At 39.9% G+C, this 15,808-nt stretch overlaps 1 protein-coding gene across 1 annotated transcript in view; it reads right to left on the bottom strand.

Annotated features, from left to right (window-relative positions):
- The window catches only part of LOC150077259 (uncharacterized), a 196,479-nt gene that overhangs the window by 143,649 nt on the left and 37,022 nt on the right, over nt 1-15,808 (bottom strand). Inside the window, exon 4 of the mRNA XM_090385833.1 lies at nt 10,271-10,379. Within this exon, the coding sequence (XP_090241959.1) occupies nt 10,271-10,379 (109 nt within the window). The remainder of the gene's footprint in view (nt 1-10,270; nt 10,380-15,808) is intronic.

The raw sequence follows: 15,808 nt of genomic DNA, 5'->3' as shown, positions 1-15,808 counted from the left end.
TTTTTAGTTCCTGCAGAGTGAAAGGCACGTTGTAGGGAAAAAGGCCTTTTGGTGTGAAATTTAGTGCCTCTTTTTCTCTTTTATGTTTCAGGACCAGGAACTCTGGGGAACAGGATGATATCCCAGAGATGTTTGAAAATGTTTCCCCAAGAGCATTGGCTATTGCAGTGGGTTCTGCAATGGTGCATCCATTATAGTCTAGGATCAATGAGGGGTGGGATGTATATTTTCCCTTCATTTTTCAGATTTTATCCCCGACTACCTTAGTGTTGGTAGATTGGTCAATAGATGATGTAAAATGGATCCATGATTCCTTTTGACTCTGACGGCAAATGTAGCGTACTTTGGCTCGCGCACGTTTGAAGGCTATTAAATTAATAGTGGTAGGATATCAGTGGAATATCCCCCAAGCTTTGTTTTGAGATTTTTTGCTGTTGTGCATTCCACCATGGCTTGGAAAAAGGTGGAAACTGGGCAGGTGTTTTTGGTATGGTATTGGCAGCTGCATGGATGAGATTTTCTGTGATGTACGTGACTGCATAATTGATAGTCTCCTGACAGACTGCATTAAAGTCAAAATTTGCCTGATGTTGGAAGGCATTCCAGTCAGCCTGACCAGTCTTCCACTGTGGTAATCTGAAGGGAAGACACTGTCTCCCACTGTATAAGCAGGTTATCACAGGGAAGTGACCACTTCCATATGGGTTCTCCTCCACTTCCCAAGTCACTGAAGGGAATAAAGCGGGGGAGCAGATAGAAAGATCAATGGCAGAAAATGTACAGGTAGGCATGTGGAAGAATATGTTGGTTCCCACATTTAGAAGGGAGAGGTCATTGTCATTTAGCATATGCTCTATGACTCGTCCCCTTCCATTATTGCTAGCACTACCCCCACAGGGTGTTATGTCCATTAAAATCCCCTAGAAGTAAGAAAGGGGGAGGCAACTGCGTTACAAGATCATCACGGTCTTCCTGGGAGATGTCAGTCCCTGGTAGCAAATAAATTGAACAGATGGTTAATAGAAATCCCACTGTAAGGCGAATTGCAATAGCCTCTATGCTGGTTGTAAGTAGCAGAGCCTGGGGTCTGGTTGCCTACAAGGATAGCCACTCCTCCATGAGCAGGACCATCCGAAATTCTGTCCTTATGAAAAATTGTGATGTTATGCATGGTGGGGTCATCATTTACCTTTAGATAGGTCTCCTGCAAGCAAAAGGAAACTGGCTCGTGCTTTTGCAGGAGGGCCTTGATGTCATCAGTATTTCACCGGAATCCACAACAATTCCATTGTAGGAATTTAGCCATTATCTTGGCTTGGTGGGTCCATCAGGCAGCTTCCGAGGTGCTGAGAGCTTACTTTTGTCAGTCTTGGATTTATCTTTTTTTGTGGAAGAGTGGACGTTGTCCCGTGTCCATTTCTTCCTCTGCAAAGAGTTCCAAGACTGATTTGTCCGGTACCTCCTTATTCTCTACATCCATTGCTTCTGGTATTACGGGTGACTCTTCTAAAATTTTTAGCTTTTCTTTACCACTTGGTTTTGGTAGTGGTGGAGCACTAGGAGGTACGGATATAGGAGTGGCAGCTGACTGTGTATTTTTGGTGGGCTTTTGTGAACTCAATAAATAGCATGCAATCGGAGTGAATGACTCTCTTGGTGGTATAGTCATCTCAGTTTGTGTACCGATAGTGCACTTAGCAGAAACCTTCTGGGCATATGAAGGTTTCCCACTATTTATTGGTTGGATACGTTTTCTGGCCTCTGGATAGGAGATATTCAGCTCTGTTTTCAGTTTTTGGATTTCTTTTTCATCCTTCCACTGCTAGTATGCTGTAGAGTAGGCAGGGTGCTCTCCTTGGCAATTGACACAGATCGGTTTTGAAGCTGAACATTCCTTGCTCTCATGGTCTTTAACACCACATCGAGCACAGGCAGGGTTACCACGACAAGATGTTTGTGAGTGGCCGTATTTTTGGCATCTAAAACACCTGTGGGTTTGGGATATAAATCCTCACTGGGCAGTTTAGATAGCTTGCCTTGATGGAACTTGGAGGCCGTGGGGTGTTGAATGTGAGGATAAGAACTCAGGTAGGGACGAGATTCCCATCCTTTCGTATCGATATTCTCTTGACAGCTGTCACTCCTTGGTCTTTCAATTCAGAGCAGATTTCTTCTTCAGAGACATGAAGAAGGTCCCACTTTGATATAACACCTCGTGAAGAATTCAGAGTTTTGTGAGGGGTTATGGTGATAAGTATGGATGTAGAGTTTATGATTTTTGCCGCTTGTTTTGTGGTAGAAGGTACAGGCTTCGACCAAAAGGTCGCCAGATAGAACGCAGTCGTTTTACAGATTTGGGTGATCCTGCCAACCCTTCTAATCCTTTCTGGATAAAGAAGGGTGATATCTTTCCAACTGACTGCTCTCCGGTGGAATGGAGAATGAGGAAAAGCGGTGTCACTGATGGTGGTGGTGTATCCTCAGTTCTGGCTCTTTTTGCAAAGGTGTTTTCTGTGGTTTCATCTCGATTAGGTAGGGGTCTAGTAATAATAGAAATAGAAGAAATAGAATTTAAATTACTCATATGAGTAAGATAAAAATTTTCGATGCTCTAAGTACCTCACCCACCATGGAGCCTTACGAGGGGATGCCCATTCTTGAACTAGCAGGTACTGCGTACAGAAATGGGATGCCAAGTTTGCTTAGGAGCACCATACCTACGTTTCCAATAAGCCTTGATCCCGTCCCAGGACCAAAGGAAGGGAGACTTATTGGAACGCAGTTGACCCTAGCAGTAAGAACCACCCGCCGATTGATCCCAGTCGGGCCGGTCTGGGACCACCCGACTTGTCGAAGCAGGGGCCAAAGTGGTGTATTACGGCTGGGCCCCTCAACCACCAGGATCCCCCTTTCCGAATTCCACGGGTTGCGGCACACGGTTGCACATGCCGGATTCCAACAATGTAACCCTGGAACCAAGGTATGGGCATTAGATCCCAGTGATGCTTATCTGGAAAGCCAGCAGCATCACTGGGAGGTCCCCTCACAACGTACAGGTGCCCACGTCGAGGGGACAGAAAGTGCAATTTGTTTTTATTGTTTTATGGTAGTGACTTTCAGAAATGTGCTTTAGTAAAATGTGAGCTTGTGCGGAGTGATAATAGTGAGATTTTTCACCTTAACCCTGTGAAGTTCTGTTCAGATAATTTCATTTTGACAGTTATCATGGTGCCAACTAAGAGAATAAGTGACAGTAGTACTAGTAAATCTACCAAGAAAAGGAAAGCAATCGATTTGGATTAGAAAATTAAACTAATAAGAATGTATGAAAATGGTGAAAGATTGACAAGTAACGCGCTGAATTCAGATTTGTCAATAATAATATAGTAGCAATTTGTTATTAGTCATTCCCGAGTTACGTAAAACTCTGCGAAGTAAAAAGTTATGTCTTAGCTTACGTATGTCGAGGACTTCTATATTTTTGGATTAACCGGGAAATCGATTATCCAGGATTTGTTTTTTACCATCTATCCTGGAAAACCGAGAGTCTACTGTATCTTAAAAAAAAAAAAAGTGAAAATCCTTTCATTATAAACAAATGAAGCAAAAAATGGAATTCTGTGGAAACCACGTAGATTAATTATCTAGTTGAAGTGTGTTACTATCCACACAATATTTACGTTGGGGTTTCCTCTATCCTTTTAAGTAACCAATTTTTGTCGGGATTTGGGTGTAAATCCCTAGTATAAGTGTCTGTTAAAATAATGACCAATAGCATTTAAAAGTAAAAAAGTATAGTTTATGAGCACAACTAAAATTAATGTACAAGAGGTAAAAATTAAATATTTTTAAATACTGACTTTTAATTTAACGTCAAAAATTTTAAAATACACTTTTCCTTTCTTTCGAGCACAGATTATAACTAAAGCAAGTTGACATACATCGATGAACCAAAACATTATGACACCTACCTAATATGATGCTGGTCCTCCATGTGCAGCCAAAACAGCTCGTACCTGGTGAGGCATACACACCACAAGATTCCTAAATGTGTCTTGTGGTATCTGGTACCAACACATAACCAGCAGATCAGAGTTGCTGTTCCAACACAAACCACAAATGCTCAATGGGATAGACGTCTTGGGAATTTGGAGGCCGGGGCAATACCTGGAAGTCTTCCTCATATTCTGCGAACCAGTCTCGAACAATCCGGGCGGTGTGGTATGGCACATTATCCTGCTGAAAGACAGCACCGACAGAGGAGAAGATTGTTGCCATGAAAGGGTGTACCTGGTCAGCAATGATGTTTAGGCAGGTGGTAGATGTCAGAGTGCCTGGCACATGGATGACTGGACTCAGGGTATCCCAGCAGAACATCACCCCAAGCATTAACGCCGCTGCCACTGGCTTGTTTTCGTCCCATGGTGCATCCAGGCTCCATGGGACGAAAGGTAAATGATGCAAACATACCTGGCCATCCACATGGTACAAAAGGAAACATGATTCATCGGATCACACGACCATCTTCCAATCACTCCAGGTCCAGTTTCGATGCTCACATGCCCATTGTAGGCACTGTCGCCAGTGAACCTTGGTTAGCATGGGCACTCGGAGTGGCCTGCGGCTATGCAGCCTCATTTTCAGCTGGGTTTGATGTACTGTGTGTTGTAACACATTACTCCCGTCACCAGCCAATTCCAATTACCAGCTAGTTGCACCACAGTCGCCCTTCTGTTGCCATGTACCATCTGGGTGAGCCTTCACTCACCTCGAGCATTGATGAGCCGTGGTCATTGAACAACTCACTGGCAGTTCGCGTGTTCCCCCTCTTCGGATCACTTTCGGTAGGTACTAACCACAGCTGACCATGAGCATTCCACTAGCCATGCCGTTTCAGGTATGCTCTGACCCAGTCGTCTGGCCATTACAATTTGGCCTTTGTCAAACTCGGTTAAGTCCACTGCCTTTCCCATCTGAAGAACATGAGCAACACTGATTAATGGAGCTCAGTATCAGGTGTTTTTTATACCATGTCCCAACCTGAGCACATGCCATAGTTCACCTGCAGTTGCTTCAATTTGCATAACGATTCACTGGTCATAATGTTTTGGCTCATCAGTGTATGAGGAGTTTGGCTTATCATTATGTTACAGATTATGATTACATTACAGCTGAAGAAACTTGAACAACTTTCAAAATTGTCATGGATGAAAGTGTGCCTCTTTTTCAAACAAATAAGAAGTTCGGATAATTTGCCTCACCACATAATAAACAAATGCCAAAATGTTAATTTCTAACCAGCTCAGATCTCGTTAGAAATTAACATTTCACATTTTGGCATTTGTGTATTATGTGATATGCATCACACACAAGTCACTCATGCACAAACCACTTTCCCACTGGTGTGAAAATCACCAATAAAATCAATTAAAGTAACCATAAACTTCCATCTGTTTCAACAGCTTTCTAAAATGTTATTATGTGAATAGGGTGTATGATACAAACCTGAATGTCCAAGCGACAGAGTACATCTTCAAGTTTTAATTATAGGCATTTGATTTGGGCAACTTGTCTTCATAATCATCATCAATCATCCAAGTTGCCTTAGTCATCCTACAGCTGGGGCATAAGGAATTCTGTAATATGTCCAAATATATGATACCTATGACAGTAGCTTCTCCAAACAAGAAGGTCCACACACTTTGAGACAACTCATCACACAAAAGGCAGTTATCTTTGGACTACTGTGCTGGTATTCCAAAATTTCCTGCAGATTTTCTGTGCCTCCTATTCTCACTTTTCTCATTTACTTTCCGGCTGGTTTGAAAGCACACTCATCACTAAAAATGATTCATTAGAGAAAACTGTCACTGTCTTCCATAAGCTAAAACGTTTCCAAACAAAATTTTGTCTTTTTCATTTTTTCACCAATCAACAGCTTCTGAACAAGCTGTATCTTGTATGGATTCATTCTCAGATGTCAAGGTAACATTAGCATTAGTAGAGGGATATGATGCAAGAAAGCAAGCTAATACAGCATCAAACAAAAAAAAAAAAAAAAAACCCTTCCCGTTTCACCCATCCATTTACTTCAAGAGTTTGTCTAGTTCAGCTTTGAATTTATTTAAGCTGTCAACTTCCACAATGACAGATGGAAGCTTGTTCCAGCAATTAAACACCAGCTGGCTAAAGGAAAATTTCTGCACATCTATTCTACAACTATTTTTCCTCAATTTGAATTTATGTCCCCCTCAGGTGCAGAATCTGAGCAAGAGAAAGAATCCCATCAGTATTGAGCTTGCTCAAACCATTCAAGGCCTTATACACTTCAATCATATCACCTCACAGGTGCCTAGTCTCGAGATGCTGCAATTTGCAGAACTTAAGCATATCTTGGTAACAGCAACCCTTTGTTCCACTAACTAATCTCGTTGCCCTTCTCTGTACTCTTTCTAGTAGCTCAACATCTTTTCTAAAATGAGGCCTCCAGACCTGTGTACAGTACTCAAGGTGTGGCCTGACCATTGCCCTATACAAGGGGATAATCACCTCCTTATCCCTGCTAGCAAAATTTCTACATATCATTGACAAGACCCCATTAGCTACTCTTGCAGCCTGTCTGCACTGCTCTAAAAATTTCATATCTGAATGTACAATTACTCCAGGATCTCTTTCATTTTCTACCACCTTAAGTGTAGTACCACACAGTTGGTACGTTTCTGTAGGGTTACTGCTACCCATATGCAGTACTTTGCATTTGTCAATGTTATACTTCAGTTGCCACCTCTTTGCCCATCTGCCCAACTTTTCTAGATCTTGCTGCAGTAGCATACTGTCATTCATTAATAACCCTAACAACCTTTGTATCGTCTGCAAACTTGGACATTAAGCCAGATATACCTTCATTAATATTAATTGATAAACACAGAAAACAACAATGGGCCCAACATGGACCCCACGTGAACTCCACTAATAACATTAGTTCATGAAGAGCAGTGTACATTGATTACCATTCTGTCTTCTCCCACTCAATCATCCTTTTATCCACTGTAGCAAATTGCTCTTAATACCATCATCATCATCATCATCAGCCATTTTCAATCCACTGCAGGATGAAGGCATCTCCAGCAACTTTCCAGTTCCTTCTGTTTTGAGCACTGGCCATCCATTTACTACCTAAAAACTCATGAATTTCATCTATCCATCTCCGCCTTTGTCTTCCAGGTTTTCTTCTAGCTCCTCTTGGGTACCATTCTGTTATTTTCTTAGTCCATTTGTCATCATGTCTTCGAGCTATGTGTCCTGCCCAAGACCATTTTAGTTCTTTAGTTTTGATAAGAATGTCCTTTACTTGAGTTTGCTGCCTAATCCATGTGTTTCTCTTCTTATCTATCAGTCTGATTTCCAATATAATTCGTTCCATTCTTCGCTGTGTAGTTCTCAGCTTCTCTTCCATTCTTTTGGTGAGTGCCCAAGTTTCACTTCCATAAGTCATGGTGGGGAGTATACACTGGTTCATTATTTTACATTTCAGACAAACTGGGATATTGCTCTTCAGTATGTGACTATATTTCCTGAATGCTATCCATCCAAAATTTATTCTTCTCTTGACTTCCAGCCATTTATCATTATTACAGCTAAAAACTTGTCCCAGATAAGTATATGACTCCACCTTTTCAATTACTGCTCCTTCAATCATTATTTCCCTTCCTGTGGCATACTTGTTCATCATTACTTTTGTTTTAGCCATATTCATCTTTAGTCCAAAATCCTTACTAACTGTGCATAACTGATTAAGATTTTCCTCTAATTCTTTGAGATCGTGGCTTATGACCACAATGTCATCTGCAAATCGTAAATGGTTTAGGTACTCTCCGTTCACATTGACTCCTTTCTGCGACCAGTCTAATCTTCTGAAAGCTTCCTCAAGGGCAGCAGTAAACAGCTTCGGAGATATTATGTCTCCTTGTCGAACTCCTTTCTCGATTTTAAATTTCCTACTGTCTTTGTCTAGTCTAATAAAGGAGGTAGCACTCTCATATATTTTCTTCAAAATCATAATATATGGGGTATCTATGCCTTGTCTTTCCAGTGCCCGAAACATTGCCTTATGCTGTATGGAGTCAAATGCCTTTTCATAATCCCCAAATGCCAGGCAGAATGGTGTTTTATATTCATTTGCTTTCTCCATTAGCTGTGATATTACGTGAAGGTGATCCATAGTTGAGAATCCTGTCCTAAAGCCAGCTTGCTCTTTCTGTTGATTCTCATCAAGTATTCTTTCTAATCTGTTAATAATGACCCTTGTGAACAACTTGTAGATGTGGGATAACAAGCTAATTGGTCTATAATTTCCAATTTCTGATTTATCTCCTTTCTTATGCAGCAAACTATGATTGCATTATTCCACTGCTTAGGCGTCACACCTTTTCTAATGCACTTTGTGAGGAGCCTTGCCAGTTTTTGTGTTATGTCTCTTCCTCCCAATTTTAACAACTCTACAGTAACTTTATCTTCCCCCGGGGCTTTCTGATTCTTCATTTTCTTCAATGCATGTTCTACCGCAGCAGGAAGAATATCGGGTATGTTGTATGTGTTGCTACTTTGCAATCCATCTTCCCCACTGATGGCATCATTCCCTCGCTCCTTGTATAATTCTCTATAGTAGTCTTCTTCTATTTGAATTATGCCTTCTCTGCTGTTTATAAGTACACCATCGCTATTCTTCAGTTTCAGTATCATTTGTCTTTCTGTATTACTGCTCATGGCTGCTGATTTAAATCCTTTGTTTTCCTTTAATGCTTGTTCTACTTTTCTTGTGTTAAATCTTCTTATGTCCTCTCTGAGTCTCTTTCTAATGGCTTTGCATAACTCAGTATACTCAAATTTCTCACTTTCAGTGTTTTTCTTGCTCTTCATTTGTTGTCTTCGGTTCATCATGACAAGTGTTTCTTGACTAATTTTTTCTTATTTGGATTTCTTTTTCTCTATAGGTTTCTTGGGCTTTATCACTTTCAGAAAGTTGTAATATTCCTCGTCGATATCTTGGTCTTGAGCAGTCTGCAGAAGCTCAAACTTGTTCTTAAGTTCCAGTATATACTGATTTTTCTCCTCCTCTGTTATCTCAAAGACCTTTGTATTATTTACTTGAGTCAGTTTTTTTCTTTCCATTCCTACATCTATATCAAGTGTACATCTTACCATTCTGTGATCACTTCCAACATTTACCTTATTCAGGACGGTAACATCATTCACAATATATCTTCTGTTAGTGAGGATGAAGTCGAGTTAATCCATTTGGACTCTTCCATGTCCACTTTCTGTTCACCCTTTTCTTGAAAAAAGTGTTCATTACTGACAGTCCTTGAGATTCTGCAAATTCCACAAGTCTTTCACCTCTTTTATTTCTTTCACCAATTCCAAAATTTCCTATAGTTCCTCTTTCTGTGCTGTTTTGCCTTTTTCCAACCTTAGCATTGAAGTCCCCCATAATAATAGTGTAGTGGGTTTTCTGCTCATCTAGAAGACTCTCAATTTCGGTGTACATTTCTTCAACGTCTTCATCATCATGGCGCAATGTTGGTGCATAAATCATTATAATCTTTAGCTTGTACCTCTTAGAAATTTTGAGTATTAGTCTTGACACCCTTGGTGATGTACTTTTGAATTCCAAAATGTTGTTTTTAAAATCTTTATGGACAAGAAACCCAACTCCACCTTCACTCCTTTCACTGTTTCCATTGGTGTACAGAAGATTTCCACTTGATAAACTTATAAGTGATGTGTAACATATTACACACTGTTGACCTTAATATGTATGTTAAGCCCATGGACTGACACATCATATGGATTTCCCTGGGTGTTGCATAAAACTGCCTTGAACTAGTTCCACTCCACCCTCACTGACTTTTGTTAAGCCACCACCTCAGCTGAGATGATTGTGCAAACAAGATTTTTTATGAATTTTTCTATACCATTTCATTGCAGAACCCAGTCAACTCAGTGGCTTATTTTTAAACTGCATTCAAAGTCTGCAGTCACAAGTCCCCATTTTTTAGCAAAAAGGACAGTTCCCTAGAGGACTCAAAACTAAGACTTCAGCTCACTGGACTAAAAATGAGATGTTAAAATCCATGAACAGTTTAAATAAAGCATAAAAGAAATGAATTATTTTATTAAAGAGACAAGAAATAGAAAGTACTTTTAAGGAGTTTTATTTTCATCAGTTGTATATATATCCTACAAAAAAGAATATTTCAGCTTATCTTACTGCTGTTTTCTTCCTCTTCAATGTCATCTTGTTCATTGGTTGCTGGCAAGCCTTTTGGTTTGAGATGATGCTTCATAATAGAAAATGAGTTGCTAATAATTTCTTTAATCTGAAAATAAAAGATTTATTATGAAATATTTTACATGAAAAGACACTTAACCCATGTGTTGGTAACAAAACAATTTTATTTAAACATCTAAAAGGTACAAAGCCCTTGATCCAGTACTCTCAATTCAGAGAAAAGGCACATTTCTTTTATGCACCTTGGCATAACTGGAGGTGTCCACACACACTATGCTGTTTTTCTAAGAATCACAAGTCCCCATTTTTTAGCACAAAGGACGGTTCCCTAGAGGACTCAAAACACAACCTACAAAGTTTTAGGTTACTGAGTGTTCTCAGTAACCTAAAATTGATTGAGTGTTCTCAATCAAGGGCTTTGTACTTTCTACTAATATTTTGGTACCAACATATCGTGTTTCCTTATTTAGAACACTTCAAAGTTTCCATGTAATTGTCCTTTACTAATTATATTACGTTCATTATGACTATTTTCTTTTTCTACATTTTAAAAGTACTGAAGAAAATTTTGTTTTGCCAAAATAGTTAAAGTTAAATGAAGATAAAATGGAATATATGCAAATATTTTAATTTTAATTCCATCTAATCTTTTTTTTTTTTTTTTTTGGTTGTTGTTGGCGCATCGGCTTCTGTAGCCATAATGCACCTCCCAAGGTTTTTGCAGTACTTTGATCCAAGCCCGAGGCGGGATTCAAATCCGCGCCCATTGGGTTGCTAGGCAGGCAGTTTACCCACCCGGCTAGCCCAGTCGGCTTCCATCTAATCAGATTTTACAAAATACAATATATATGTGACAGAGAATAGCTTTTGGAAATTATTCTAAATTCTTTAACATTTATCTCAGATCAGAAACTGAATAAACTTTTCATTTGAAAAACAAATATCTAATTGCCATTTAGAATAAGCAGACTGCTTTTTTAGAACCATACTGAATTGGCAAGGTATTAATAATATGTAAACTACAAACTTATTCAAAAAAACAGTTAAAAAAATAAAAATTCTAAAACACTAGATTGACAAAAATTTTATTAATTTCTGTCACGTAAATTTCAATTTAAAGGAAAACAAAATTTAAAGGAAATTATGTCCAAATTTCAGTTTTCAACATTAAAAAATAAACAAAATAACCATAAAATTAATGCACGGATTTTTTTTTTTATTAATTAACCGATAACTAAGTACTCCAGGAATTTTTGTTTCAACAAAAAAAATAAATAAATAATGTTGTAACATCAAATAAAAAAAAATAAATAAATAAAACTTGAAAAAAAAAAAAAAATTTACAAGTGTTTCCAGAGTTCTATACCCACATCACTTCTGTTACAAGTTAAATATGCTCAGTTTTGTAAAACTGATGGCATTACAAATAGAAAATTTCCATCAAAAGAGACGGATTTTTCTGAAAATTTCTGAGCATTGTGGCAGTAAAACCCCCAAGCAGATGGAAATGTTAGCACTGCAGCATTTTCCTTATAAAAAACAAACTAAGCGCATATCTATTTTCATTTTCAAAGATCCTCAGAATGGCAAAAGCTAGACTCCTACTTGGGCAGTAGCGTCCAATTCTTCCAGGTTGAAGGGAACTCGCCATACTCGAGGCACCTATTGAAGGTGGCGAGCAGCCGAAGAGGGTAAACTCTGCAAATTTTTTAATGATATCTACCTCCAGTAGGTCATGGCCTGGAGTTTTTCCTTCCTTAGTCTTGTGGAGGGCAGCATGTAGTTCATCCATTGTGAATGGTTCTTCAACGTTGTCTGAGGAGTAATCATTGTTCGTAGTGACAATTTCGTTTTGGTCGAATGCCAGAGGGTCACTGTGATTGGGAAAGAGCATGTTTAAAAGATTCTCAACAGAGTCTTCCCAAGTCATGGTAGTAGTTCCATCAGGGTTTTGTAGTTGCATTCAAAGTTTCCCCTCTGGGAAGCTTGTTCATGACAATGTGGTACACTAGTTCCCAGGGGTTATTATTTCCTGCAGTAGTGACAAATTGTTTCCAGGAGGCTCTTTTGCTTTTTCGTATTGTCTCAGCATATGTATAAACTTCCCTGGCTGTATCCACTTCTGTCTGGCTCGAGCTCTTTGGAATGGTGGACAGCCTTTCTGAGATTATCCAGCCCTGTGTTCCACCAAGGAGCTGCATTCCTAAAGGGCTTCCTTTTAGGGATGGATTCAGTGCATGCACCTTGAATTATTTTGGTTAGTGTTGCAATGCATTGTTCAGGTAGATCCTGAGTGATAAGAAGAGTATCTTCAGATAGTTTTCTGTTGAGGGCTTCTTGAAAGAGAGTCCAGTTAGTTTTCTTCGTGCAAAAGCAAATAATATCCTACTACATAGGTGGCGCTCTGTCAACAGTCCGACCAAGCGAGAAGGTAATGACTCGATGGTCGGACGTTGTCCAGGATTCCTGAACTTTCCATTTGGTAAATTTTGGGGCTATTGAAGTGGTGGCCAGAGTGATATCTATTGTACTCTCCCAAAGTGTGGAGCTAAAGGCAGGGAGATTTCCAGGCCGATTGAGTACCTGAAGGTTTACTGCTGTGATGAAATTTCCGAGGTCCTCGCCGCTACATGTCCCAGTCCGGTCAGGTGTGGTACTGTGCCAAAGTTGAGAAAAACAGTTAGCATCATAGCGACAAGAATTTTAGCACTAGGGAGAGTATCCAGAGCTGTCTGAAGAAGATTTGTTACAATGTCAATGTCGGCACCCAGTCTAGAATAGACAAAGGCACGTGCAGGGATCCCAAGGCTGTGGAAAGTTCGGCGCAGGCACTGATAGAAGTGCAGAGGGATGTTACCTTAGTAACAATTATTTCAGTATTTTTGACTGCTATTGCAGCCAACGGAGTTTCAGTTGTGCACTGGATTATTCCGTAATAGGAGGGGTATCCAATTATATTGCCATTATATGTATAAGGTTCCTGTATAAGAATTACGTCAATTTTTTCTTCTTGTGCTTTATGCTTGAGCTGGTCAACTACTGTTTTTGCACAATGCGCGTTAATTTGAAGAAAATTAATCTCGGGGTATGTTCTGTTTGTGGAGTGTCTATCCATAGTTAGTTCTGTTTTGGTAAGTACTCTTGGCTTTGATATAGGTGATACAGGATGGATTTTTGATGGAGTGGTCGTGCGGCAGCTTGTTGCTCTTGCAATTTGCACAAATGGCAGATTGGCCTTTGTTAGGGCATGTGCTGAATTCATGCCCGTGTTGGGCACAATGGCCACAGGTTGACTGTCGTTGTTTACACGTATGAGACGTGTGTCCAAACTTTAGACATTTGAAGCACTTTGGGACTGGGACATGTTCTTTAAACCGATGGCAACCCCAGCCCACAAAGACTCTTTTCTGTTGGGTAAAAATGTGCCAAGCGTCTGGAGATAGTTCGACGATCCAGTTTACCGATGAAGGCGATCTAGTTTTGGTACAGTACTTTGGAATAAGATGGTGGTCTATGTGCTCCTCATTCAGGTGGGGGGGGTGGAGATTTTTATAGTATAATTCTTCTTTTAGTTCTTTGGGATTGATTGTTTTATCAATGCCAAACAACACGATTGATGGTCCCTTACGTTTGGGCACTTCTGCTTTTAAACCGATTGAAGTGATGCTTGGGTTCTGCAAAATAGAAACTGACTCCTCCCCGGTAGCTGTTTCTATGACAAGTCCGGGTAGGCGTGTCTTTCTCATACTCTTGATTTTTAAGGTCTTCATTTGCTCCTTAAGATTTGATGTGACAGCATTTTTGACTGCTTCACTTGTTTCTAGCTTCGACATGTCTGTGGGCTTTACTAATACTACATGTAACTCTGGAGGTGTAGACGCTGGTTTAGCGGCCTGGGGAAATCTTTTCTTTAACAACAGCAGGTGGTGCTGGCTGTTTGCTCCTCAATGCCTCTGAATAGGAACGAGGGCATTGTGGCATTTCATTTTTCCATTCCGTGGTGAGCATTTCAAGTTTAGCTCTCAGGCACTCATTATCTGTGTGGAGGTGTAAGATTATCCCTTCCATCTTGGACCATATTTCTATGATGTCGGTCCTAGTGGCCACTGTTATTCTGTTGGCTGGCTTGGCCATATATTTTTCAAGAACATCTCTAAGTTGGAGGAATTTATCAATTGGGGTCCCTTGGAGTTTATCGTTTATCTTGGTGTCATCTTTGTCAGATTCACTAGAGTCATCAGAGTCCGGTTCCCTGGTAGGTGAGGAAGCCATACAGGATTTAAGGTTTAACCTTTTGCTTTTTCTTTTATCTGTCTGGGACTTTGTATTCTTGTGGGTTGTCTCAAGGTCGTGAGGCGTGAAACCACATCTAACCCGAGCTGAGGGATCAGCAGCATGCTCCCTGTCATTGTATTCCAAGTCTGAGTCAGACCTTATTGCGCCTTGGACGAAAAGTTTCCAAAATACAGTTTAATGAGTCAGTAACTACACAGTCCTTTAATACTTCTCAAGCAAAGTTAAGTGATGTGTCACTTTGTTCAGTAGGGGATAGCAGTAGGGAAGAGTCACTATACGTAGACTTTAAAACTCCTGAAATAGCAACAAGCAGGACGAATACGGGGGAAATGCAAGGTCATTTTCATTATATAAACACTGGAGAAAACAGAGAACTAAGAAGCAGTCTGTCCGTTCAAGGTCACTAAAAGGGTACCCCTCCCCTGTCAAGGTAGCCAGATGTGGGCGTGACAGCAGAACACTACTCTCTCTCTCTCTCCAGTTTCCTGTCTATGGCGGTAAGTTTACCTTACCGATAGACAAGGATGTTGGATAAATAACGCTACAAATCAGGCTGAATATTTAAAGAAAGTAAAATATTTTCTTACCAGGGAGATCCACAGGAAGGAACAAATCCATTGACACTAAATTCTGCAGGTGAAGAACAATATGTCCATATTAAAAAAAGGGAAAAACACAGAGCAAAAAATATGCGTCCAGTCAGTTTCCTGGCGCAGGCAACTCCATCTAAGGATAAGTACAGCGAACCCCAAGCCACGTTCATGGAAAGAAATGGATGATTTAATAGGTTCAAGCATCGCGCTGATTTCCAAAACATTATGAAGTCACCAGTGCTGATTCTACAGCTGCAGAGAAATTTTGTGATGTGTTGGAAAAACCTCTTCTGAATCTCCACAGCCCTCAACTTCCACAGTGGTGTGCTTATCAGCTGGAGAGTTAATTTTGGAAACGATGCTCAAAAGGTAAAACTTACTGACATTATGCCTGTCTCCTCTCTCTTTTTTTAATTTTATAGTTTTGAAATTTTTGTAAATTTGTACACTTTTGTAATTTTTCCTGCATAAGCATTTTGGGAAATTCCAGCACATAGAGTTCCACCGAACACAACCCTTAAGTAAATCGGGGAGCGGCTGTATGTATATATAGACAAAAAGGTAAAAATCAGTATATTTGTGTATATGGTAGGGGAGTTGAGCTATAAGGTGTAGTAACCAGGGAAGA

Source organism: Mastigoproctus giganteus, chromosome 12 (assembly GCF_048544385.1).
Source record: "Mastigoproctus giganteus isolate SK-2022 chromosome 12, ASM4854438v1, whole genome shotgun sequence".
NCBI classification, from domain to species: Eukaryota; Metazoa; Arthropoda; class Arachnida; order Uropygi; family Thelyphonidae; genus Mastigoproctus; species Mastigoproctus giganteus.
Note: the sequence above shows the minus strand (reverse complement) of the source record. Positions and strands in the feature narration are given on the sequence as shown.